We start from the raw sequence: 24,616 nt of genomic DNA, 5'->3' as shown, positions 1-24,616 counted from the left end.
ATAAACTATTTATTTAATGTAAATTTCATGTCATTATTCAATTATTTTCGCATTAATAAGTAATTAAATCGCGTAATAATTGAATAAAATGCCTTTAGAATGTGTCATTCGACACTACCTACCATTCCGAAAACTATTTTTCGATTCAACGTCGCGTACCTGAAATATTGGCAACACTGCGCGTGAACTAATCTCTGAAAAAAAAAGTCACTGTTATAAAAAGTTCATAAGATTTCAGCAATTGGTTCACTCGTAGTTGGATTAATTTCAGGTAAATCGACGTAATTAATTAATTTCGATAATTTTGCACCTTGTATTATGCACGTGCTTCAAGTTCCACTCGTAGTTTGAGCTTACGCTTCGCGAAATCAATCAATTAAACGACTCCTATACTCGATTCCTTCAGTGCTTAGGTAATGTTATTGGTTGTTTATTGCCAAGGTTTTCAATACTCTTTATTATTATTCTACTTATGGTTTGTTCTCAATACGGCTCGCTAATGTGTATGTAAAACGTGTAAAAGCTGTCGATTAACAATACTACGTTAATATGTTAAGTTACTCTGGAAGGTGAGTGCTCGCAATGCTAAGTAGTTCATCTTTTGTTCATCCTGGCATGTGAAAAGTTTCCTATTTCTTCACACATGTAAAGATTGATGTAATTTCGTATATTGAGTAATTCGCATTGTTTCTGTCGAATTTTCCTCATTCCTGCAAAGTTCTCAGGTCATCTGTCGGGGTTTTTCGATCGGAGGTGCTTTGATTCGGAATTTTGAGAAGTTTTATGCTTTATCTATTGAACATCCAATGATAACATTACCTATGATTTGTTGTGCTGCTTTTCCTGTCTCGGTTTTGTTTGGTATAGCTTCGTTATTATTTACTTTTGTTTACATATATTTTGATTCTCAAATCAGCACAAATTGCCAATTTTTTGAAATCAATCTCACCTTTGCCAATACTGCATACCTACTTATATCGTAAATGTATGGCTCGATTTGAATTAATACATTTTATTTTGTTTCAGATTGCGGAAACGATGTTTAGGTAATAGCTGCTCATATCCAAATATGAATATATGTGATACTTCGTCCGCACTTTCGTGACATGATTCGATTATAATATGCATATAGCTGTTAGTTCAAATACCGTTGTTGGCCAGTCGAATACAACAGTGTTGCAGAAGTTACACGATACTTGGCTCATCGAAACGAATAGTGATTAAGTGAACAGAACAAAATCCACGCGTGTTTGACTTGGAAGTTCGTGCGCACCGTTATTCGACTCATTTTCCGGTATGAGCTTAGATTCGGAAGCGAATAAGTGGACTTGCGAGTACTGTACATACGAAAATTTCCCCTCCGCTGCAAAATGTACCATGTGCAAAGGCGCCAAACCTCTGATAACCGAAGATATCTACAAGCTTGGAAACGATACCCAGAGTCACAATAGTTCAACGTTAAATACCGTACCTTCTTCGCCGTTGAAACAAAGTGATAAATGTAATACATGGCGTTGTGATATATGCAAACATGTTAATTCGATCGGATCGAAAGAATGTGTCGCTTGTAATACGTCCAGATACAACGAAGCATCTGTGCAAGAACAACTAAGCTCATTGACAATCGGCGAAAACGAACTGGTCCCAGCCGCCGTCAACGATCAACAACGTGGTCAGCCGAATCAAAAATGGTCGTGTCCGGTTTGCACGTACGAGAACTGGCCCAAAGCTATGAAATGTATTATGTGCTTATCCATTAGAAATAGAATATCACCCGTTTCTTCCACCAATTGCATCAACTCGCCGGAACGAGAGCTTTTCGTCAACTCTCGAACGACCGAAGATAATTTAAATAGATCTAGAAAGTAAGTCGAATCGCAAATATCGAGATTAGTATCGCCAAAGTTCACCGAACTATGGTTAAAAATAGTACATAAAATGCACATTTTCCTATTCAATTTAATCGCTCGAGCTTGGCAATGTAGTATTTCTTATTGCGATGACCTTTAAAGATAATTAGGCAGACGTTGATAGTAATAAATGAACGGTTAACGAAAAGGTCATTCGAATTATTTTGTAAATATTAAAATTACCCGACGAATTAATTCCGCTATGAATTATCAGCGATGAAAAAATCATCTCGAAAATAAAAGTAACGAATTATGTAAATCGAGAATTAATTTCTTTGTAAAAGTTTCCCCTTCATTGTCGCCAGTCTTTGGAGACTAATTTGAGTAGAAAACAGAATTTAGGTACGGTTTCAAACGTTCCAATTTCGTACTTGGGCCGATGTAGGTGAATAAAAAATTTAAAAACTTTTTCGACTGTCGAACAACTTTATTTATTCGTGGAAATTTACCGAGTCATTTGTTGCAAATTTTACTCGAATATGAAAAAAGGTTCGGGTCTTTGAATTGCTTTTCAAAGGTTTCCTCCTCGAATACCTACCAGTATTTTTCCAAAGTTGAAATGACCCTACGATGGCTTGTAGAATAAAAAGCATACTTCTGTGAAACAGAAATCTGATAAGTTGGAGGTAAAAATATTCGAATAAGTGAAATTTTTTTCATTTCGTTGGGTTTGTTTATGTTTACAGAAATATTTTGGTACGTTTCAATGTAAATGGTTGTTGATTTTTTTTGTTGGAAAAATTTGGACATTTTTTAAAGAAAAAAAAGTTGGAGATACTAAAAATCGAGATTTCTAGATACTTTTTTATATTTTTTTTTCAACCCTCGAATTGTTTCAAATTACCCATCGCCATATTTGTGTAGATATATTATTTTTTTCACCTACGTAATATTATTTACTTAAAAGTATTTTGTGGATCAATAATTGGTCCCTGAGGTTATCAATATTTAATCCTTCCCCCTTCGATGCGAATTCTATTCATTTATAATGTACCATGTATTTTTACTCCGACGAAAAGATGAAAAATTCAATAGCATCGTTACGGTGTCATGTTTTTCTCGTCATTTGATGAAGAAAAAAAATTGAATACGATACGAAAAATAAGAGAAATACGAGGAGAAAAAGGAGTACGAATGTACTCGAACGGCGTTTGGGAATAATGGAAAAAAATTGGATTAAACGTACCTATATATTCTTTGGAAATTTTTCTTTTTCTGTATTATTAACCTGCGTCGATTCGGTAAAAATATTCCAAGGCAGTAAACTATCGACTGAATGAGTTCGCAGGTGCGAAAGAGATGCATATAAAATTTTACTACCTCGACTTCTTGCCAGTTCATTTTACATCGTTTGCATATTTTATACCGTCGAATGGTTATTAATTTTTAATATAACTCGTCGTCGTAGTCGTAGTCGTATTAGATATTCCGAAAGAGATTTTTTTTGTTGTCTCACGCAATTATTACGTTACCTGTACTATACATATACGAATATAGTCGACGCTACGAGTAACTTGATCTATAATATCATCTTATTTATTGGAGAATTTTTTCTTTTGTTTTTTTCAGAGCGAATATCCGCAGAATGGACGATTCGCGATGTACCTCGCCTAGCAATAACATCGAAACGGAGAAAAAATTGAAACAACAGCGAAAATTGCAAAGGAATATCGATCGGCCTTGGCTGAACGCGTGTATGGGTGTTTTGAACGGTGATCCGGCTCCGGTATTGGCATACATGGCCGCCGGCGGTAACCCGAGCAGACAGCTTACTCAGAATGAGGTGACCGCTTTGGGTCGGCCGTCGGCCTTTGATGTTGGCTATACTCTGGTTCATTTGGCTATTAGGTATGTTTATTTATTTTTTTTCCAAGTGTGTATACGAGGTGGAAAAAAAAGGACTTATGCGTCGGCGTAGCTGTTTTGATTTGTTTGTAATGAGTTCAGGTGTGATGATTTTTTTTCGTACGAGAGGTGAGCGAACTTTTCAACTATTCTTATCAGTTTTCTAAAAAAGATTATCATTGTTGACTCGAGCGAATGGAGCGTGAAAATACGAGGGGGTAATGTTTTGACGTTGTTGAAATGATTGTTTTTTTTTACTCGTCCGTACCAACAGAATTATAAGAGCAGCATGAATTTGAAAAGAAAAAATGAAATTGTGATTGAAATGTACTTATTTGAATTATCATGCGGTACTCCTAGAGTCGCCAAGAGGTGAAAGAAGTCCTTAGCGAACATCTGTCAAGCCCCCCCCCCCCGCATTTCACCATTGAAAAATGAACTCGTGAAGAATTATTCAATCATAAAACGCGAGCTGGATGTATCTTTACAAAATATTAAAATTTAAATTGATTTTTGGAAATTAAACTCCTGAATTTGGTACCTCTACCTACCTACCACGAGTATTAGGGTTGATCGGAAAAAATCCATAGACTTCGATGTCGCTGAAATTATTGAAGTATGTTGGAGATTTTGAGTTGAAGTGACCCCTGAAAAATTTTCCAGTGCCCCAAGTGTCTCTGCTGTGAAACGGTGACTCCCCAAAGTAGGATCATTTTGGGGGGAAAAACTGTTTTTTGAATTTAAATTCACTAGTCCCCACTTTTTCTAAAAACGAGTAGCACTCGAAAGGTGCGATTTGATATGACAAATCAAAATGGTGTAACTGGGTTTTTTATTTGACCCTCGCGACCCCCCCTTCCCACCACCAGCGCTTGAAAAGTCGCGAATCTGCGTGTTTTTAATTTCTTGTTTTTTTTGCTATTCTAATTGAAACTATGGTCGATTTAGACGTCTAACGCGATTTTATGAATGATTATTACTTTTCACATTGAAACCAGTAATAGTAAATTTAGCTCGTATTTCAATCTCTGCCCCTCTGTCTTTCCCGAGCCCCCCCCCCCCCAAATCAGGGTGTCCAACTGTCCAACCCTTCTGTTTATCCTATATATCCTACAAAAGTCCTTTTTTTGGTTTTGACACCTTTTTGTCCTTATAGTGTCCTATTTTTCAACAATTTTACTTTAAAACTGGCTGTTTTATTTCTAAAAATTGGTGCTTTTTACATTTTTCCCAAATTTCTTATTTTGAAAAATGTTTTTTCCTCGCCAAATTTCATTACATTGGCAAGAACCTAAATATGGACATCAAAAATTGTAATGCTAAAATTAGTACCTTTTCGACGTACGCTTGCTTGAAAATAATCTTGGAATGTTTGAAGACATTTGGATAAGCGAAAAATTTGAATGTGAAGTTTTGCCTCGCCCACTCTGTCCCTCTCTTTAAAAAAATCCAAGTGTTCAAAAACTGTCCCTTTGGCTAAAAAGTAAGAACTTGAATGTAAATTTTGACACCCCCCCCCCCCCACCCACATTACAAAATTCCATAGTGGTGCTGGAAAAATTACCTGCTCTAAAAGTCCTATAATCCATTTTTTTCATTTTGAAATTATTTTATTAGACACCCTGAAAATTTAAAACTCCCCCACCGCCTTAAATATTGTTCCTTCAAGAAAAATCATGAAATGAAAATTGTTCTACATTTAGGATCTTTCAAAAATGTCTTTTGGTGCTACCCATGAGCCACAAATTCTCAGAAACCATTTCCAGGGTGTCTAACACTCCTATTTATCCTACAAAAGTCCTTTTTTTTGCCTATGACACCTTTTTGTCTTTTTAGTATCCTTTTTTTCAACAATTTTATCCAAAAGTCCTTTTTTTCCAAAATGACTTTTTCAAATTTCAATTTTTTCCCCTTTTTCCGGAATTTTGAACTTGTAGAAAAGGGCTCATTTGTCGACTTTTTTAGAACTTGAATCACATATTTTTGTGTGACTTACGTATTGTTCAAATTCAAGAAATGTTCAAAGTTTGAATCAGGAAAATAAACTCCTCCTTCATTACAGATTTTTTTTTGCTTCTCAGCAAAACATGAAATTTTGAAAACTTTTAGCCTTGCTTCACTAGGGTTTGTTTGCTTTTCTTTTTCAAGTTTGAATTTTTTTGTTTTCTTTTTTTTTTTTTTTTTGAATTTACACAAAAAAACATCGTTTTCATACCTCTCAAAATAATGAATTTCTAAAGCTATTGCCCTCACTTCGCTCGGGCTCGTTGGCTTTTCTTTTTCCAGTTTTAAGTTTTCAAAAAAAAATCACAATTCAAATTTTAAAGTTTTGAAGCAAAATATAAATAATTCATCACACAAACAATTTTTGATTTTGTACCTCTCGAAATGCTGATTTCCAAAAGCTTTTGCCATCACATTGCTCGTGCCCGTTTACTTTTCTTTTTTATTTTGAATATCATTCGAGTACCATCGTTTTTATACCTCTCGGAACATCAATTTCCAAAAGCTTTTGCCATCACATTGCTCGTGCCCGTTTGCTTTTCTTTTTTCATTTTCAATTTTTCAAAAAAATCATTATTCGAATTTCAAAATTTCGAAGCAAAATAATATACTTGTACAGTAACTCATCACACAAGATCTCCCAAAATAAATACATTCTAATTTTTGAGAGCTTTCGCCCTCGCTTCGCCAGGGCCCAGTTTGTTTCTCTTTTCGTCAATTTATAATAAATTCCGAACTTGAAGGAGAAATCTCGCCCACTCCCTTCCCCTCTTAAAAAATCCCAAATGTTCTAAAACTGTCCTGTTAAAAGTCCTGCTAAAATTCCTTTGGCTAAAAACTTGAATGAAAATTTTGAACCTCTCACCTTGAAAAAAAAATTTGGACTTCCCCCCCCCCCCTCCCTCACCTCAAATAGTTCCATAAGTGATCGAAAAATGACCTGCTGAAAGTCCTACTAAAAGTCCTTTTGAAGTCCTTTTTTTTCATTTTGAAATTTTGTTAGACACCCTGATTTCCAAAAAAAAATCAAAATCACGTTTTTGATGTTTTTACAAAAAATTTGTAGCCAGGAAACGTAAATGACTTTTTTTTTGAAATTAATTGAAGCTGGAAAAGACAGGATGTCTATCGGTCGTGAGAAAGTCGCAAAATGGACCAAAAATTCGTCTTTGAATTATGAATTTTTAAAAGCTTTTGCCCTCACTTCGCTTGGGCCACTTTGCTTTGCTTTTTCAAAATTGAATTTTTTAGAGAACTATAACTTAAATTCAAAAAATTTCAATCTGCAGTTTTTTTTGAAAAAATAGAAAAGCTTTAAAAAGCTGTGGTTCTACTTTTAGGAAGAGAGCGAAGGATAGGAAAATGAATTTCTTGTACCTACATGGAGAAACATAAATCTTTCAAAAATTCGCATCGGTACCCTACGTGGAATAATTTCAAAAATCTGTTGAAACCCTGAAGACTTGATTTTATTTAGAGAAGTAGACTATGGGTATGGTACGAAATTTCTTGAAAATCCAAAAGAAAACACCTAAAAAGTAGGTGCGAATTTTTGAATAGTACCCCATACCGAAAAAAATTTTAAGTGCCAAAAAGTACTTTTTTCGAAAATGACCAGCAAACAATAATTGGAAATATCGCGTAAAAAAACTTTGAGATTAGGTACATTTTTTTCATGTCAGATGGGAACTGTTGAGAGTTGGTCATTTCAAAAATCCGCCCAAAAAATGTTGGACACTTGGGTACCTCCGAAACAGGGTGTCTAGCTGTCTACTGGGTAGTGAAAGTAGTGAAAAAGTAGTGATTTTCAGAAATTTTGCTTGAAAGGTAGGTAAGTAGTAAAAAATGAAAAAAAAGTTCCACACATGAAAACTTTTTTTTCACTTCTCAAAACATGATTTTTTGAAAGCTTTTGGCCTCTCTTCACTCGGGCTCGTTTGCTTTTCTTTTTCAAGTTTGAATTTTTTTTCAAATCATTAACCTTATTTTATATCTTGAAATTTTGAAGCAAAAATAATAAACTTCTTCATTTATTACACAAGAAAACATAGGTTTTATACCACTTGAAACACTAATTTTCAAGAGCTTTTGCCCTCGTTCGGGCTCGTTTGCTTTTTTTTTCAATTTCAAATTTTTCAAAATGAAAATCATCATTTGAATTTAAAAATTCTGAAGCAAAATAATGAACTTCTTTCAAGTTACTGTAACTCGTCCCACAAAAAAATATAAGTTTTATGCATCTCGAACTACAGATTTTCGAGAGCTTATTTCTCTTTTCCATATTTGAAAAATTCCAGACTTATAGGAGAAATCAAAGTTTTTATGCATTTGGTACCCATAAATGAATATTGGGCAGAATTATACCATTCGAATGACAAAATTGTTATTTTACGTATCTGTTACTTATATTTTACTTTGAAACTCGCCGTTTTATTTCGAAAAATTGGAATTTTCTTCAACACAAGAATCGTTTAAATTAATTTACATTAAATTTTTTGTACATAAATTTGAAAAAAATTTGTTATGTTGTTGTAAAAAGTTTTTTATTTCGTCCAATTTCATTATCATTACATTTAGCTAAGAACCTTGAAAGTAAAAATTAAATAAAAATTGAAATAACAGAATTTTATATTTTCGACATCCGTTTGCTTGAAAAAAATCTTGGCATGTTTAAAGACGATTAGAAAAGCGAAAAATTTGAATGTAAAGTTTTGCCTCACCCACCTCCTCTCTCTCTCTTGAAAAATTCCAAAAATTTTATAAACGTCCTGCTATATGTACTGCTTCAAGTCTTGATTTTTTTTATTTTGAAATTTTGTTGTGGATACCCTGGAAAAAAAAGAAAACCCCGATCTTGGAGGGGGGTGAAAATATTTTGGAAGGTGATGATTTTTTTTATTTTTTTTTGAAAGGTAGTGATTTTTTGTCAACAAAATTCCTGTAAACACCCTGCGAAAACAAATTTCTGGATAAAATTTCACCCCCCCCCCTTTCACCACTCCCTCGACCAAACCTTGTTTTTGACAGGAAAAAATACAGATGTAGAAGAAAAGTGGACCTTTCGATATGATTTTTCCGATTTTTTTTTTTTAGTGATAGTGAATGAGGCAGGAAGGGAGGAGGGGTGGGAATTTGACTGAAGAAAACTTTGAAGTGCTTTTGCTCCAAACTGAAACTGAAGGTGCTGCTCGAAAAATTGTTCCGTCGAAATGTGTATTTTTGAGGAGTACTTTTTCCCATCGTGTAATTTTTCAAAAACATTTTGTCTTCTTCAAGTTTTAAAAATTTTTGAAAATGGGATTTTTGCTAGATTTGTTTGAAATTCCACCAATCCAACCATATAGTCAATACATGAAGTATATTTAAATTCCCTCGAACCCCTCCCCCCTTTTTTTCGTCTAATTCAAGTGTACTTTTTGTATGCTATTTTTTCATTCTTATAATGTTGACTTTTTTTGGTGAAATTGAAAATTAAAAAAATCTCAGGATGTCTAACGGTCAGGAAAGTCATGAATTCTGCTCAAAACACATTTGAAATTTTTTTTAAGTCCATAAAATGAAAAAAAAATTTAAAAATGAAATTTTTTTGAAAAAATCAGAAAGTAGAAAAAACTGAAATATGTACCGACAAATTGAAAAAAATTCTTCGCAGTTCCAAGTTATTCAATGGGGGGGGGGGGGATTCTCATGCGGTAAAAATGTGAAAAATAGGTCATGAAAAAGTCACGATTTTTTTTATCTGGGGACACCCTGAATCTCATTGTTTATTACATACAATATTTTTCATCAACAAATTTGTAAACCACGTAGCATACTTAATATTGAAACCGTCCCTGTATAAACTGCTCGTTAAGTAATTATCGCTTTTCTGCTATTTGTCGAAAGGTTTAACCGTGAAGACATGCTGGCGACGTTACTATCGCATATCGAAGGCAGCAGCAGTGGTATCAAAAGGGTACCATCGTACGTAGCTCCTGATCTGGCGGCCGACATCAGAAGGTTTTTCGAGTCCGATGTACGCCAAAGAAAATCGAATTTCGCTTGCCCTTTTGTCAACGAACAGACAACCTTTTTTTTACCAGCTGGTGAGTGTAATAAATTTATATCTCGTACGAATATATGTAGTACATAATATACGTATAAGACGCGGTAGCGGGTTTTTAATATCGTCCCATAATATGGGGTTGGGCAAAAGGTTAGATGGCACAGAGCAGGGCTGGGCGGGGATCGATTGACCGTGAGATTGATGCGTTGCAGTGGCGGTGCGGCGGCGGTGGCCTTCAAGGTACGCATCGCATCGAGTAGGCTGCAATTGAAAAAAAATTACGTGCACGCGAACTATGTACCTATACTTATGCTAAAAAACTTACTTGTGTCTCTGATGTATTAAAATTGAACAAAACATGCAAAAAAAAAAAGATGAAAGGAAACGTCCGGAAACGAGGTTGAAACATTCGGTATTTGGTAGAAGACAAATGACGATATTGGTTGACGATTCAAATGTACCTCATATTTTCTTGATTATTCATTTTAATAGACCTCATTTCCTGCAGTCTACGAACTTCTGATTCTATTTCGCTTATTGTAGATCCACCAGCTGACCCTTTGAACAGCCCTTAGTTGCTTTTTCAACCTTGGAAAACAGTTCACAAACGAATGAAACAAACCACGAGCTCTTTGCTCATGTTATTCTGTAACAAATCAAGTAAATTGAGAAAATTCTCACGTGGGTTCACAATATATGTATTGTTCATCATAGTACCCATGATTCGTAATTTTTGTGTGTGTGTGTGGGGGGGGGGGAATTTATTTTAAATGGCATCAACGTGATTCGTGCATCGCGTGACTGGTGGAATAAAATTTGAAAATTTTTCATTCGTAAAATTACCCTAAATTTAATTATTGATTTTTACACTCGAGCGAACTTCTGTAGTACCCAAGACGACAATATTGGCAGACGAAAACAAGCAGATTTTCTCCCCCCTTGGTTTCCCTTCTGGTGTTCACACTGTTAACTATTCGCCAAGCATGTGTATTTGGTCGCGGGTGCTATACACGAGTAATTTGATTAACGAACGAAAGAATGTTTTAATTTCGAATCTAATCGATATGTGCTTCTACGACGAGTAGGTACGAACTAAGATATTTCAGGGTTCGATTCAATTATACCCTTCGAAAAGGGTTGATACGTACTCTTGTATCTGCAGTTATGGTTTTTCTTCTCGATGTCGCGAATTGTTTACGTTTTTAACGAAGGTCAGAAACATGGAGGGAGATGAATGCCCTTCGTTTCTCAATTTTGATCTAGATGTTTACTGTTTTTTGAATTCAGAGATTCGAAGCACTTGATATTTATATTTTTTGAAACGATTTTCTATTATACTCGTTTGTTCGAGAGTGTAGAAAGGGAAAGAGCCTTTCAGAATAAGATGGTGAAAGCTGCACTTTTTCCAACTCTGATGAAACTCACCCAAAATGTTAGCTTTGATGTAAAACCATCCCCAAAAATAATTTGTGTCGAACCCCCAACCCAAACCGAAAGATGTGCCCAAACGTGCTCAAAATTCAAAATTCTTGGTCCGGGGGGGGGGGGATAGTGCAAAAATGTTGAAACATTCACAGAAAATAGTCACTGGGTAGGTGGCTAGGTGCGTATGGAAATTTTTTTTTCAAAAAATTTCATAAGGTTTTTTAAGGGGGGGGGCCTACAATTTCAAAAATTCCTAGATAAAAACTAGGGGTTATCATCTGAGAGATTTTTTCTGAAATTTAGTTATAGGTACCCTAGGGTAGAACATGAGCAAAATTTGTAAATTTATAATAAGCGAAACAAATTATTATGTTTCTAAAGCATACAATTTACTCCTATCAATCAGACATGTGAGTTTGGAATTCTTAGTATCAACTATAGCTGACCTTATTTTATCATCCGAGCTAACATTTACATTAATCACTTTTTCAACTTTTCACTCACCTGTAGGGCAAAATTTTTTATCACTTTTGATTAATACCATACCCATCTGCTACATTATTTCTTTTGTTTTACACTTATGTTACATTTGCAAAGACTAGTTATGTGGTGATATTTCCAAGCATTCCAAAACTGATCAATAATATTATTAGATTTTTCTCATTTTCACAATTGGTTTTGGGATCAAAATTTATTCATTTCAGGATTGAATTTGTTTTAGTTTTGTTCTTTTAAAGGCTCGTTTGTAATGGTAATTGAAAAACATGAAATAAAATACCTAACTGAAAAGTTCATCTGTCATTTTGAAATTTCTCTGATTTCTCATTGAAAAATTTCAATATTGCAACTTTTCAATTACTTTTGCTAGTTTTTTAATCGTCATTATAAAGGAGCCTTATATTTTCATTTCAGTTTTGGGATTGAAAAAATTGTTTTGGTTCGGGGATTTTCATTTCAATCAATTTCAAGTCCAAATTGACTAATAAACCCTGCAAGGGGTCTAAACAATGGGAGGTTCTGACATAGGGAATCTGATGGTGTAGTTAGTTTAATGTTTTGAATGCATATTTTGCTTAATTCCTCGAGTAATTTCTATTACATATATTCAGAATGAATGATGATAAATCAGGGCTGTAAGGTAATTTATGTTGGTAAATTACGGCGATATTTTACCATATTTTACAGTACAGTAGTCCCTGCTTAATGAAGTCACGGTTAATAGAATAATTCAGATAATGGAATTGAAATGGGTTGGGACGGAACACTTGCATCTTCTTACATGTAAATTATTGCTTATTGCAGTGAAAAAGAGCATTGAGTTTGGTTAATAGTGATTAATCTTTGAAAGTTGGAGAATCGACAAAATTCGACTGAAAGTAGATGAAAAAGACGTGTTTTAAACATGTTAAAATGGCATAAAAATACAAAATAAAGATTATTTCGTAATGAGTGAAAATTGGCAAGAAATATGATGGAATTTTTGTAAAATTTTTTTAAAAATTTCCAAAAAAGTCTTCAAAAAATATTAAAAGACTAAATGTACGAGGGTGGTTCAAATATAACCCAGAAGTTTCCCACAGACATGTGAGAAATTGAGTTTGGAAAAAGTTGCTGCACTGGATGATAGACTGGAGTGTTATGAAACGTAAAGAACAGCTGGAACCGTGAAGCATCACTTTTTAGTGTATTTTTAGCCATGCGCAAGAATGAAGTTCTAGTGCCCCTTGCTCAACGCATCATTTTTTGTTTTTTGGTCAAAAATCATGTAAAATCAGCGGAAAGTTATCAAAAATTACTCGAATAGTTCGTGGATGAGTGCCTTTATGAGAACCAAGCATATGAATGGTGTTCCATTTTCGGAAATAGCGGAAAAGTGACTATGAAGGGAGCGCCAATTGAAGCAATGGTCAGGGCGTCAGTTGGGAAGGTGGTGTATACAGTGTGTTGGGACATAAGGGGGTAATCTAATGTGATTTTCTGCCTTAAAAACCAACTATGAACTCACTGTAACATAGTAGCCTTCCAAGAAGCACAATAAAATCCTCCCATTCTGATCAAAACGACGAGAAATCACAATTCTTTGTGTGAAATTGCTGCAAAACAGTGCCAGGGCGCATACAGCTTGGCTTATGACTAAAAAATCGAACGAATTGGGATGAGAAACACCAGAACACCTTCCTTATAGTCTAGATTCGACACCTTGTTGATAATTATTAAATTGGACCATCGATAGAGGCACTGACAAGGGAACCCTCCCACATGATAATCTCCGATTTGAATGAAACTTGGACTGGTGGAAAGAGGACCTCAAAAAACCCCCATCCCCCAATTTTCAGCTGCTGAAGTTGATTTTTCGATTTTTGACGAGCGTTTGAAGTTTTGTGTACACAGGTAAAGTTGTTCTGTAAATTCGAAAAATGGCCGTTTCTCCCCACCGCATGAACTTCAGCAGCTGAAATTTTGGTCAAAGGGTCTATGCTTGATACCTAATCGATAAGTACTACCGTCGGTCAAATCTGGAATTATCATCAGAAATCGAATTTTTTGACACATAACATGAGAAAAAGTATTAAAAATACACAAAACTTCACACGCTTGCCAAAAAAAGAAAAATCAACTTCAGCAGCTGAAAATTTAGGGATGGGGGTTTTTTGAGGTCCTCTGTCCACCTGTCCAAGTTTCATTCAAATCGGAGATTATCATGTGGGAGGGTTCCCTTGTGAGTAAACATTACTTCAAAGGCAATAATTGAGAAAAATCATTTTTGCGCAAATGGCCACTTGAAACGCCGCAAACTTTTTGCAAAAAAAAAATTATAAAGCTCCCAAAGAGGTGGCAAATGCACACAGCATATGAGAGAGACTACCAAGAATAACTGTACAAAATTGTAGCTCTGTAGGTGGATAGCAAAATTTTTTATGAAAAAATTCCTGGTTATATTTGAACCACCCTCGTACCTAACTAAACAACCAAAAAAGTACTGAAATCGACTTCTAAAAACATCAAAAAGTGACAAAATTTCAACAGAATTTGGGATTTTGTGTGTTTTTATCCTTCAGCTTTCTCTGGTTTATTGAATGAGACATTCCCAGTCCCAACTCGATTCAAATAAATAAGTACGAGTAGAAATTGGAAATTTGTTTGTGAAAATGATGGAAATTATGCTGAAGGAAGTCCAAGCTTATTTATGACCAGGGGAAAGCCCAAATAAGAGTAGGATTTTCGTAGTACGAGGTTATAATGCTATAAGCAAAGATACAGGATGCATAATTTATATTTTGAAATTTTTTCTGTGTTTTTTTATTGGACCACTTATTAGAATATCCCCATTTATAGAATTAAAAGTACCTCGGCCCAAATCGATTCCATTAAGCGGGGACTACTGTATTTTACCAAAAGTTTATTATCGTATTTTATCATAATTTACTAAAAAGCAAAATTGAACACTTATTTTCAACTTTCCTTTATACGAGTAAATTTCCAAATTTCCACAAAAATTTATGATTTGAAAGTCGAAGTTACCACAAACTTTCCCTATAAATTTCCAAGAAATTTCCATGGAAAATTTCTTATAATCTCTAACAACACCAAACTGATGAAAATTCACTTCTGGGGCAGGTCAGAAGTTCAGAACTTTGAAGTCAAACTACAAATAATTCTTCATATCCAAATTGGTAAAATACCGTAAAATATTTGTACCATAATTTACTGTATTTTCAGCTAATAAATTTTGTATGGTAGTTCAACAGCCCTGTGATAAAGGATATAAAATGACAATCAATCAAAATAAAATCAGGGAAAAATCGAAGATTGAAATACCTAAACTGAGACGATTTTGTTCAAGTTCCAGGATTGTATTGAGTTCAAAATTATATTGGTTTTGGAATCAAGAAAAATAACAATTTTGGTTTTGCGTTTCGTTCCGGAACAGAGTGCTCTGATTTCTAAAAAATAACATAATTTTGTAAAATGATTCCATTGGCGACGGGCTACAGAGTAATACGAGTAGCACAGTCTGAGATCAAAAAGAGAATTTAAACTTGTATCGTATTTCAAATTATAAATCATACTACTCGTAGTTTCAAAGGTAAAGGTGAATTACGTATTACCATCCTTTTTTATGGGAGAATTTTTCTATTTTAAGACTTCCGATCGTAAAAACGAACGTATTCTATCTCTTTTGAGATTTGTTAAATTAAAGAGAACTAATTTACCTACGTAGCTTTGGGAATCAATACGTATTTGTAACGTATTTCGATGGATGATATTAACTGGAAAATTCCAGTCAATTTATTCCTATCTCATGATCCTTTTTTTTTCCTGTTGTAGAAATCGAAGACTTACCATCCATCATTCAAGAACAATTATTCGAAGAAATTTTAGATAAAGATGTACAACAACAGCTCGAAGCTCATCCTCCTGTAATCAACTGGTCGTTAGAAGTCACGTCGCATCTAGGATCTCGCCTGTACGCCTTATGGAACCGATCTGCCGGCGATTGCTTGCTCGATTCTGTGATGCAAGCCACTTGGGGAGTGTTCGATCGCGAAAGTATCCTCAGAAAAGCAATGTTCGACGCTTTGTCTCATCCTCACAGCGGTCATATGTAAGTAACGCTATGTGCATTGTGCATTGTGGTCTAAAGTCTCGTCTTATGAATTATTGTGTTTGTTGACCTATTCAAATTAGTTAATGGCCAGAACAAGGCGTAGGTACTCGAATTACAAAAGGGTGAAAAAGGTTTCGTCATCGATTTCGTTCATGCATAAGTTATAAAAATATGTACAATGTGCTTGGTATATTGTCGAGCGGTATGTTCTCTACAATGACCGAAGAAAGAAAGAAAGAAAGAAATGCGAATGATCGTATTATTTTCTCGATATTTTTCAAATTCTGTTCTCTTATTAAAGGATTCGTGTGTGATCGATTGCTTCTTCGTCTTCTTGTCCTGTATAGTACTTTTTGTGAGCAAAATAAGTAAATAAGTTTGTTGTGGAATTACGTACCTACGTTTCGAATGACATTTCAAAATTGCTTTAAAAAAAAAAAAAGTCGAAAATGAACCACGTCAAGTGAGACTTTTGATTTCCTCCAGGAATAAAGTACTCGTAATTTTTACTTAGAGAGGTTATGAAAATTTTATTTCTCGATACAAAGTACCTATATACGAACTACGTATGTAGTAATTTGTTTGTTTGACTTGGACGCCTACGTTCGTGTGAGCAAATTTATTGATCATCGATATTAAATTTTCTAAAAATCGATTCAAATTGAATTAAAGAGAATTTATTGTGAAACGAGGGAAATGAGAATAATTATGAAAATCGACTAACGTTATTTTCCATTTCGTTCGTTTTAAAATATTCATTTTGATCACTCGACGGCCTTTTTTTTCGATAAAAAATAATATTCGAGTCGAAGTGAATTATTTACTAAGGATAAACACGGGTTTAAAAGAGTGCTGGTTTGTTATTTGCGATTCATTGACACCATTGTGTACCTTTTTATAAGCTTAGGTTTTTGTTACCCTGTTGATGTGTAATGTTTATTGATTTTAATTGAAAGAATGTGGCGAAAGGGATAATGAGCTTTGGCGAGTGTTTTTTATGTCGAGTAGTCGAAGAAAATTTAATTCTTGAGAAATACATATTGTAATTGCGTAATCTAATCGAGTTGAAGTGTAAGCTTATTGTAATCTTTTTCCTTTTCGAGCTGTCTACAAGGTGGTGAAAGTTGTGGAAAAATTGAAATTTTGAAATTCGATTGCAACGATGGTGATTTTTACGAAAGGAGAAAAAAAAGAATATAGATAATTGTATTTGAGCCTTACTTAAACATTTAAAAAATATCAAAAAATAACGTTCGAATTGAAAATATAAAATAATCTGTTGAAAAATTTTCGAATAAAACTTTTCAATTTTATCTGTCGTGTTGTAAAACGAGAAAAAAAATGTTGCCAGTTGCTTAAAACTTCGATTTAAAAAATGAATACAACTAAAAATAACGACCTCTCGACGATAAGATAAGCTCGAGTCAATTCAGGAAAACAATTGCATTTACCAAAAATGATTCGAGAAGAAAATTCTGACGTGGGTTAAATTCCTGTAGGTAATTATGTATTTCAACGTATAGGGAAAGAAAGAGGTAGCTTACTCTTAAATTAAACGTACTCGTAGTAATGTTTGTGTATCTTGCGAATTAACAAAACGATGATTTATTTGGGCGTAGGTTTTACTCGAGATGGCGCGAATACGAAACCATTCAAGCGATGATGATGCATTTTTCATTGGAAGAAACCCAGTGGCAAAACGATTGGTCAGCATTAGTAGCGTTGGCTAATCAACCCGGATCTAGTCTCGAACAGTTGCATGTATTCGTATTAGCGCATATACTTCGACGTCCTATTATCATTTACGGTGTTAAATATGTTAAAAGTTTCCGAGGCGAGAATATCGGATACGCGAAATTCGAAGGTACTGGTATTGTGTATTATCTGCCCCCCCCCCTCAACTGCTGCTCGTTTACTCCTCTAAAACTGTGTACTATACTACAATGTATTATGTACATACATGAAGTGTACGTATTATAATGGTATGTTTGTTCGCAGGTGTCTATTTACCTTTATTATGGGAGCCGAATTTTTGTATTAAATCGCCTCTAGCGTTAGGATACACGAGAGGTCATTTCTCGGCGTTAGTTCCAATGGAGCCGGAAGCAGCTACTTCGATGAATACGCATATTAAATCCGAGTCCGATCTATACGTTACGTTTTTACCATTAATGGATCATAATCATATTATACTGCCTGTTCATTTCATAAGTCAGACTGAAGTGAGCTTTTTTTTGGTCAATTTTTTACGTGTATTAGGATGAGGGAAGATCGTGTTTCTGTATGTGTAATTTTTTTTTGTCATTTTTCATTCTTTCTTAGATGGGTCGAGAAGAACGTTTACTCAGACAATGGCTGGACGTTTGCGTTACTGATTCGGGTTTGTTAATCGCCCAGCAAAAGTTACAACAGAGACCGCTCCTAGTTGCTCAAATGGTCGAAGAATGGTTGAATTATTATCGTAGATTAGCGTTAGTATTTGATTTTTGATCGTATAATATTATTTCGGTTGGTACTCGTAGTTCCAGGGACGTTTTCAATATTAGTAGATTTCCTCAAAGTTAACGAATGAGGACAGCTAAACTTGAAGTGATTTATAAAGGGGGCAAATAGCGATTTTAAAAAAGAGAAAATTGGCACGAGAATTTTTTCTTCGGGGATGTCCGACCCTTCTACCCCTGGAGCTAATTTTTGTAGGGGGCTAAAAAATCCGCCAATATTAAGTATGCTTACGAGAATAACTTATGTGACTGAAAATGTTCCCCTTCAAATTCTCGATGATTTGATACCACGTTCGATACTCATCTCTCAAGGCGGGGGTGAGGGGGGTCTGAAAAAAACGGTGGAAAGGGTAGGAGTTTCAAGAAAAATGTCAGCCCAATAAATTAATCAAAGTTACCACCTAATACCTATCATTCGTTTTCGCTCAAATTTTTTTACAAGGTCTACTCACCCAACTACCCTTGATCGGTCTTCAACCATCCCCGGGGAGGGGAGGGGGGTGCTTGATTATTTCAAGTAACATACAACTTGATTATATGTATTTGAAAATCAAATTTGGACGTGCTTTCGAGGTCGCTGAATAAGAATATGCACTTATTTTCTGGGTCGAACCCCTCAAAGACCCTGTGTGCCCCAAAAAAGGGGCAAAAATTTTGAAAAATTGTGAAAAGTTGAGTAATATATCGAATGGTATGTTTTCAAGGTCGCTGAGTACGAATATGAACTCATTTTTTGGGTCAAACCCCTCAAAGCCCCACTGGCCTCTGTGCCCCAAAAAGGGGGCCAACATTTTGAAAATTTTGAAAAGTTGAGTAATATATCGGATGGTATATTTTCAAGGTCGCTAAGTATGAATATGAACTTATTTTTTAGGTCCAATCCCTTAATGTCCCTCTGGCCTCTGTGCCTCAAAAAGGGGGCCAAAATATTTAAAATTTCTGAAAAGTTGAGTAATATATCAAATGGTATGTTTTCGAGGTCGCTGAGTACGAAAATTAACTTATTTTTTGTGTGCTATGCCTCAAAGCCCCTCTGGTGTCTGTGCCCCAAAAAGGGGGCTAAAAAGATAAAATTTTGAAAAATCGTGAAAAGTCGAGTGATGTATCGAATGATATGTTTTCGAGGTCGTTGAGTATGAATATGAACCAATTTTCTCGGTCAAACTCCTCACAGCCCCTCTGGCCTCTGTGCCTCAAAAAGGGGGCCAAAATATTGAAAATTTCTGAAAAGTTGAGTAATATATCGAATGGTATGTTTTCAAGGTCGCTGAGTACGAATATGAACTTATTTTTTGGGTCCAATCCCTCAAAGCCTCTCTGGTGTCCGTGCCCCAAAAAGGGGGCTGAAAAGATGAAATTTTGAAAAATCGTGAAAAGTCGAGTGATGTATTAAATCTTATGTTTTCGAGGTCGTTGATTATGAATATGAACTTATTTTTTGTATCCAATCCCTCAAAGCCCCTCTGGTGTCTGTGCCCCAGAAAAGAGGGCCAAAATTTTGAAAGATTGTGAAAAGTTGAGTGATATATCGCATTGTATGTTTTCGAGGTCGCTGAGTACGAAAATGAACTAATTTTTTGGGTCCAACTCCTCAAAGCCCCTCAGGTCTCTGTCCCCCTAAAAGGAGGCCAACATTTTGAAAAATTGTAAAACGTCTTGTGATATATCAAATGGTATGTTTTCGAAGTCGCTGTGTTCGAATATGAACTTTTTTTTGTGCATTGGTTTCCAAAAATTTGTATTTTTAGTCGTATAAGTTTTTCTCGTAAGTATATTATTTGACGTGAATCAGAACCGGTTTTAGCCTCCTAAAAAAATTAGCTCAAGAGGTAGGAGGGTCGGTTTTTTCAGGTAGTTCTGAGGGTCCATTGAATACATTCCCGAAGAAAAAATTTATGCGTCAATTTTTTCCTTTTCGCCACTGATTTTTTATCGTTTATTTTCCGCTCTAAAAAGTTTATTTTAGAAAAAAATTGATCATTTCTTTTTAATTTTTTATGATATTTTTTTTTTGGTGATTTTTATTTTCAAATTTTGATCTTTTTTATCAATTCCGAAATATTTTCAATCGCAGTAAAATATTTTCTTGTCAGGTGTTGCTACTTCTTTTTTTTTCAATTTCTTTAGTTTGGTGGAAAAAACATTCAGGTTTCATTCATTTTTTTAACGAGACTGAAAATTGAATTTTGTCCAATTTTTTGACCATTTTTAACCTACAGAGTAGAAATTTTGGCCCAACAGTGTTGTATGTAGAAGCTAATTTTTAAAACCGAGTTACAACTAATGATGTTTTGAATTTCTTATTTTACAGTCATATGTCAATTGCACCATTTCATCGACCTATTCCAGTCCAAGATTATTCCAGCGAAGGCGAAACAGACGACGAGTAATTTACCCAAACAGCCGCGCTCATCCCCTCGCTCGATTTTTTGATACTTTATTTTCTGTCAGCGCACGTAGAGGTGAATGTTTCCTCGCTTTTTACCTATATGTATATTTCTTCTTTTTGTTTTCGGTTTCGTATACCTACATTATTAATTTTTGAACCGCTCAAGTGAGAATAACCGTTTACGATCGAAGCTGATTTTATCGAATGAATTAAGCGTATTTTGCTGCATAGCTTTTTGGATCCCCCCCCCCCTCCGGTTGAACGTGTGGTGATGAAAATTAATCGTATGCGTAAAAATTATCGGTTTTTGTCCCCCCTCCCCCCACCCTTCACAAACATCCATTCCTTTATCCCAAAGTTGTCGTTTTTATCGCTCGAATCTAACGCGCGATATAATATCTACTTATGTGATGCTAAAGAAAAAAATAATGCTCGTCGATCGATCGTGATTGAGGATGATTTTTTTTCTTTTTAATGTCAACATAAATGAATAAACTAGTCAACAACGCAACAGGGTAGGATGGTATGTTGTACTTTGTGTTTAAAACTGTGGCAAAATATCGATTTAAGATTTAATTTTCCTCGATTTTTATTTTTATATCGTTTTAATCACGAATTTCAAAGCACGTCTTGTGCAGCGTGTGTAATGGTGTATTAAGTTTTACTCTCTTTTTTTTTTTGTTTAACGTTTATTAGATGTTAGGTGTGACTTTCCGGTGTTCAGAATAGCCTTTTATGTTTACTTCGAATGCTAAATGTGTGATTTTCGAGTGTCCGGTGATCAAGTGTGTGCGGGGGGGGGGGGGGTTGAAGACGATGGTTTTGTGTTTTGAGAATTTGGGGAGGGGGGCTGCTGAGACATTGTTGCGTGAAGTTATGATTTAATCTGAACAATTGTATCGATTTCAAGCCATTTTATCAATCAAATTGAATTCACTAGATTTCGTCTGTGTGAAATTATTCGGCGAAAAAGTTGTATTACTGCATTTAAAAGCTGTTTTTCTCTTTGTTCTATCTTTTAAATTGGCTTATCTACGTTAGAGAAAAAAAATTGTGAGCTGGGGGAGACTGTGGTTCGTGGTAGCGAATTTCGAACCCCTTAGATACGGTTTATCAAATTCGAACTACGCGATGAGAAAGTAATCGCGTTCGCAAGCTGATTTTTTCCCCTCTGTTGGCAATTTTTTTTTACAATGAGAGTAAGACGTGATTACGTCAGGTTTTTGTTACTGCTTTTTTGTTCGGTCGCTTTAAAAAAGCTGCCTCGCGAATAAAGCCAGGCTATAAAAATAACCGAATATTCGTAATTAAGCTGCAAAGAATTTTCAATACTAATTCCAAAGTTGAATATTGTGTTTCTGTTTCCAGGATTATTGTGATTATGTGTGTGAGCTCTCGCGTGTACTCTGCAAAATGCTTATGCTATACAAACGTTGGACAGGAGGGGTTATCCCGGTGTTCACTTTTTACTTCTTCTTACAATTATATGTATTTTTTCCCTCATCGTGACAATATTTTTACGCAAAAAATTGATCATTTTAACGAGTATCACTATTTACCTTATTTAATATTCTATGTATTTTACATGTACGCAATAAATGCAAAGAGAATGGCGATTTACCAAAATTATTCGTAATTCAGGGTGTCTAACAGGTACTGCAGGTACTGCAAGTACTGTAAAAGTACTGCATTGAAATCCTCGGTACTGCAAGTACTGCAAAGTACTGCATTTTGCCTGAAAAGTACTGTATTTTTTCTCAGAATCATTGATTTAAAATTTTTTAAAAACCTCAAAATGAATTTATTGGTGAAAATGAAAAAAAAATGTTCATTTTGTACCTCAAAAGATGGCAACACTTGTTAAATTAATACTTGTAAAAATTTTCCAACCGGTTCAAAAATATTTTTTTCTGGTGGGGGGGGGGGGGTCAGTGTAATCTAGATAAAAAAAAAATAAGGTAATGCAAAAGGTACTGTAAAAGTACTGCATTTCTTCGGAGTAATTTTGTTAGACACCCTGGTAATTGGAGATTATTAAAGAATTACATTTACGTGTGTGTACCTTTGATACCAAAAAAATACTCTTTCGCAGCATTTTTCTGTTTACGAAATCGTTGACTTGAGAAAAAAAAAGAAAGGTACCCGAGTTGTGCCTTGTAAAATTTTAACCTTTTATTAGCGAAAAAAAAACGTACTGTTGAAAATGATTCGTATTAAGAAAGATGCTTATAAGTAAATTGTTTATTGATATAATTTTTAATACGTTGGTTGAAGTAATTTTATTATGTGTTTTGTAGTTAAGGTATAGGATGTGTTTTTTTTTCTCTTCCTCTTTTTTCCCCCCTTCTTTCTTTATTTCTTTGAGAAGTGTTTCGTTAAATATCTACATTTCGTACGGTAGATGTAGAAAATATTGAAAGTTACTATATAGGTTTAATGTATAGTTTATCTATGTTCAATAAAAATTGACATTTTTTCATTAACGTTGTTAACATACTGAAGTACGGGTAATGTACAAATAAATAAGTTAGTACCCACGTTATGTATTTGGGAATGTTGCAATAAAAATTGTTACTTGTTGCACTGTTAATTTATTTTTACATTTTTATCGAAATGTAACGACGATGAACGAATGATGATGATGATGTGGGTTTTGACGTTTTTTTAAGAATAGGAAATGAAGAGCTGATGGGTTTTATGTGATCGGAGATTTATTTATGGTTCGTGGTTGAAACAACAATAAAAAATCACTTCCAATTTTTTATGGGAAATATTTTTTTAGCGAGTTGGTGTGGATTTTTTCTCATTTCAAGTTTTTTTTTTTTTTTTTAACACGATAATGTTATTAAGGTGTTGAGAGCCAGAACAGACCTTGGGCCAATATCTTTATCCATTCATTCCCACTCGTAGAAAAATTATAAAATTACGATTTTTACAGGTGAAAAAACAATATATTTTTTTAATTCGCGTGATTAATTCATTATTTTCATATCGAGCCCCCCATTTTTAAAACGCTTCTAAAAATTTTTTAGTTTCAGGTGAATCCAAGGAGTCTAACGGTCCTGCAAGTCCTGCAAAAGTCCTGTTTTTTTTTTCACTTTTAATCAAAAAGTGCTGATTTTTTTCAATCTGACTTCAAACTATCAAATTAATTTCTCCTTTTCTGAAATTTTGAAAAGTTTTGTAGATGAGATCTCATTTGTGGACTTTTTTTGAATTTGAATTACTCGTACATTTTTTTGAGAGCTTTTGCCCTTGCTTTTCTCGGGCTATTTGCTCTTTCCGAATGAAAAACTTTTTGTTCAAATTTAATAAGTGTTCAATGTTTGAAACAGAAAAATGAACCAGGGATTGTACTCTGTTACTTTTTAGGTACCTAATTAAGTTACTGAAGTTACTATTAGTAGCTTTTGGTTACTTTATAAAAATTTTGGTTACTAAAAGTTACTTTTTCCAATTTTTTCACAAATTTCCTTTTTTTTCTTCAGAATTATGTATAACCAGAATTTTTGAAGAAAAAAAAATGTTCTTATTTAAATGGCCTTACTGCTTTTTTTCCTGATTTGATGTTTTTTTTTTCGAATTTTTTTCAGGTTTTTCCTAATTTTAACAAGTAAGTATTTCTCATTATTTTTGAATTTTTCGATAGTTTTTTACTGGATTTGGTCCCGTTTTGATAAATTTTTACATCTTGAGTTGTAACGATGTTTTTTCCAAAATAATTTTTCCATGATTTAAATTTTGATTTTTTTTGCCTGAATTTTTGCTGAATTTTATTGTCTCGAGTTCTCGTGATTTCTTCATGAAAATTGCTTCTTTTGAATTTTTATGAATTCTTTTTTTTTGGTTTCTTAATGATTTTTCCGGAATTCCCATTTTTTTCCTCTT

General features: G+C 34.3%; 1 protein-coding gene across 3 annotated transcripts; it reads left to right on the top strand.

Annotated features, from left to right (window-relative positions):
* Window positions 1–152: 152 nt before the first annotated feature.
* On the top strand, window positions 153–23,318 carry trbd (trabid). 3 transcript variants are annotated; one of them, XR_010559621.1, is made up of 10 exons: window positions 153–271; window positions 1,027–1,865; window positions 3,480–3,758; window positions 9,645–9,844; window positions 15,559–15,835; window positions 17,458–17,702; window positions 17,837–18,060; window positions 18,161–18,309; window positions 20,651–20,801; window positions 22,097–23,318. XR_010559621.1 is itself a non-coding variant. In XM_065370491.1 (9 exons), exons 2-9 carry the CDS (start codon window positions 1,297–1,299, stop codon window positions 20,727–20,729), a joined length of 2,022 nt encoding a protein of 673 aa, XP_065226563.1. In that variant the 5' UTR covers window positions 272–413; window positions 1,027–1,296; the 3' UTR covers window positions 20,730–23,318. The 3 variants fall into 3 exon arrangements, 2 of the variants coding, with proteins under 2 accessions (XP_065226563.1, XP_065226564.1); XM_065370491.1 differs by lacking the exon at window positions 153–271 and adding an exon at window positions 272–413 and having other exon boundaries at window positions 20,651–23,318; XM_065370492.1 differs by lacking the exon at window positions 153–271 and adding an exon at window positions 420–569 and having other exon boundaries at window positions 20,651–23,318.
* Window positions 23,319–24,616: the final 1,298 nt, after the last annotated feature.

The sequence above is a fragment of the Planococcus citri genome, chromosome 1, assembly GCF_950023065.1.
Source record: "Planococcus citri chromosome 1, ihPlaCitr1.1, whole genome shotgun sequence".
NCBI classification, from domain to species: domain Eukaryota; kingdom Metazoa; phylum Arthropoda; class Insecta; order Hemiptera; family Pseudococcidae; genus Planococcus; species Planococcus citri.
The sequence above is the reverse complement of the archived record's forward strand: the minus strand, read 5'-3'. Positions and strand labels throughout refer to the sequence as shown.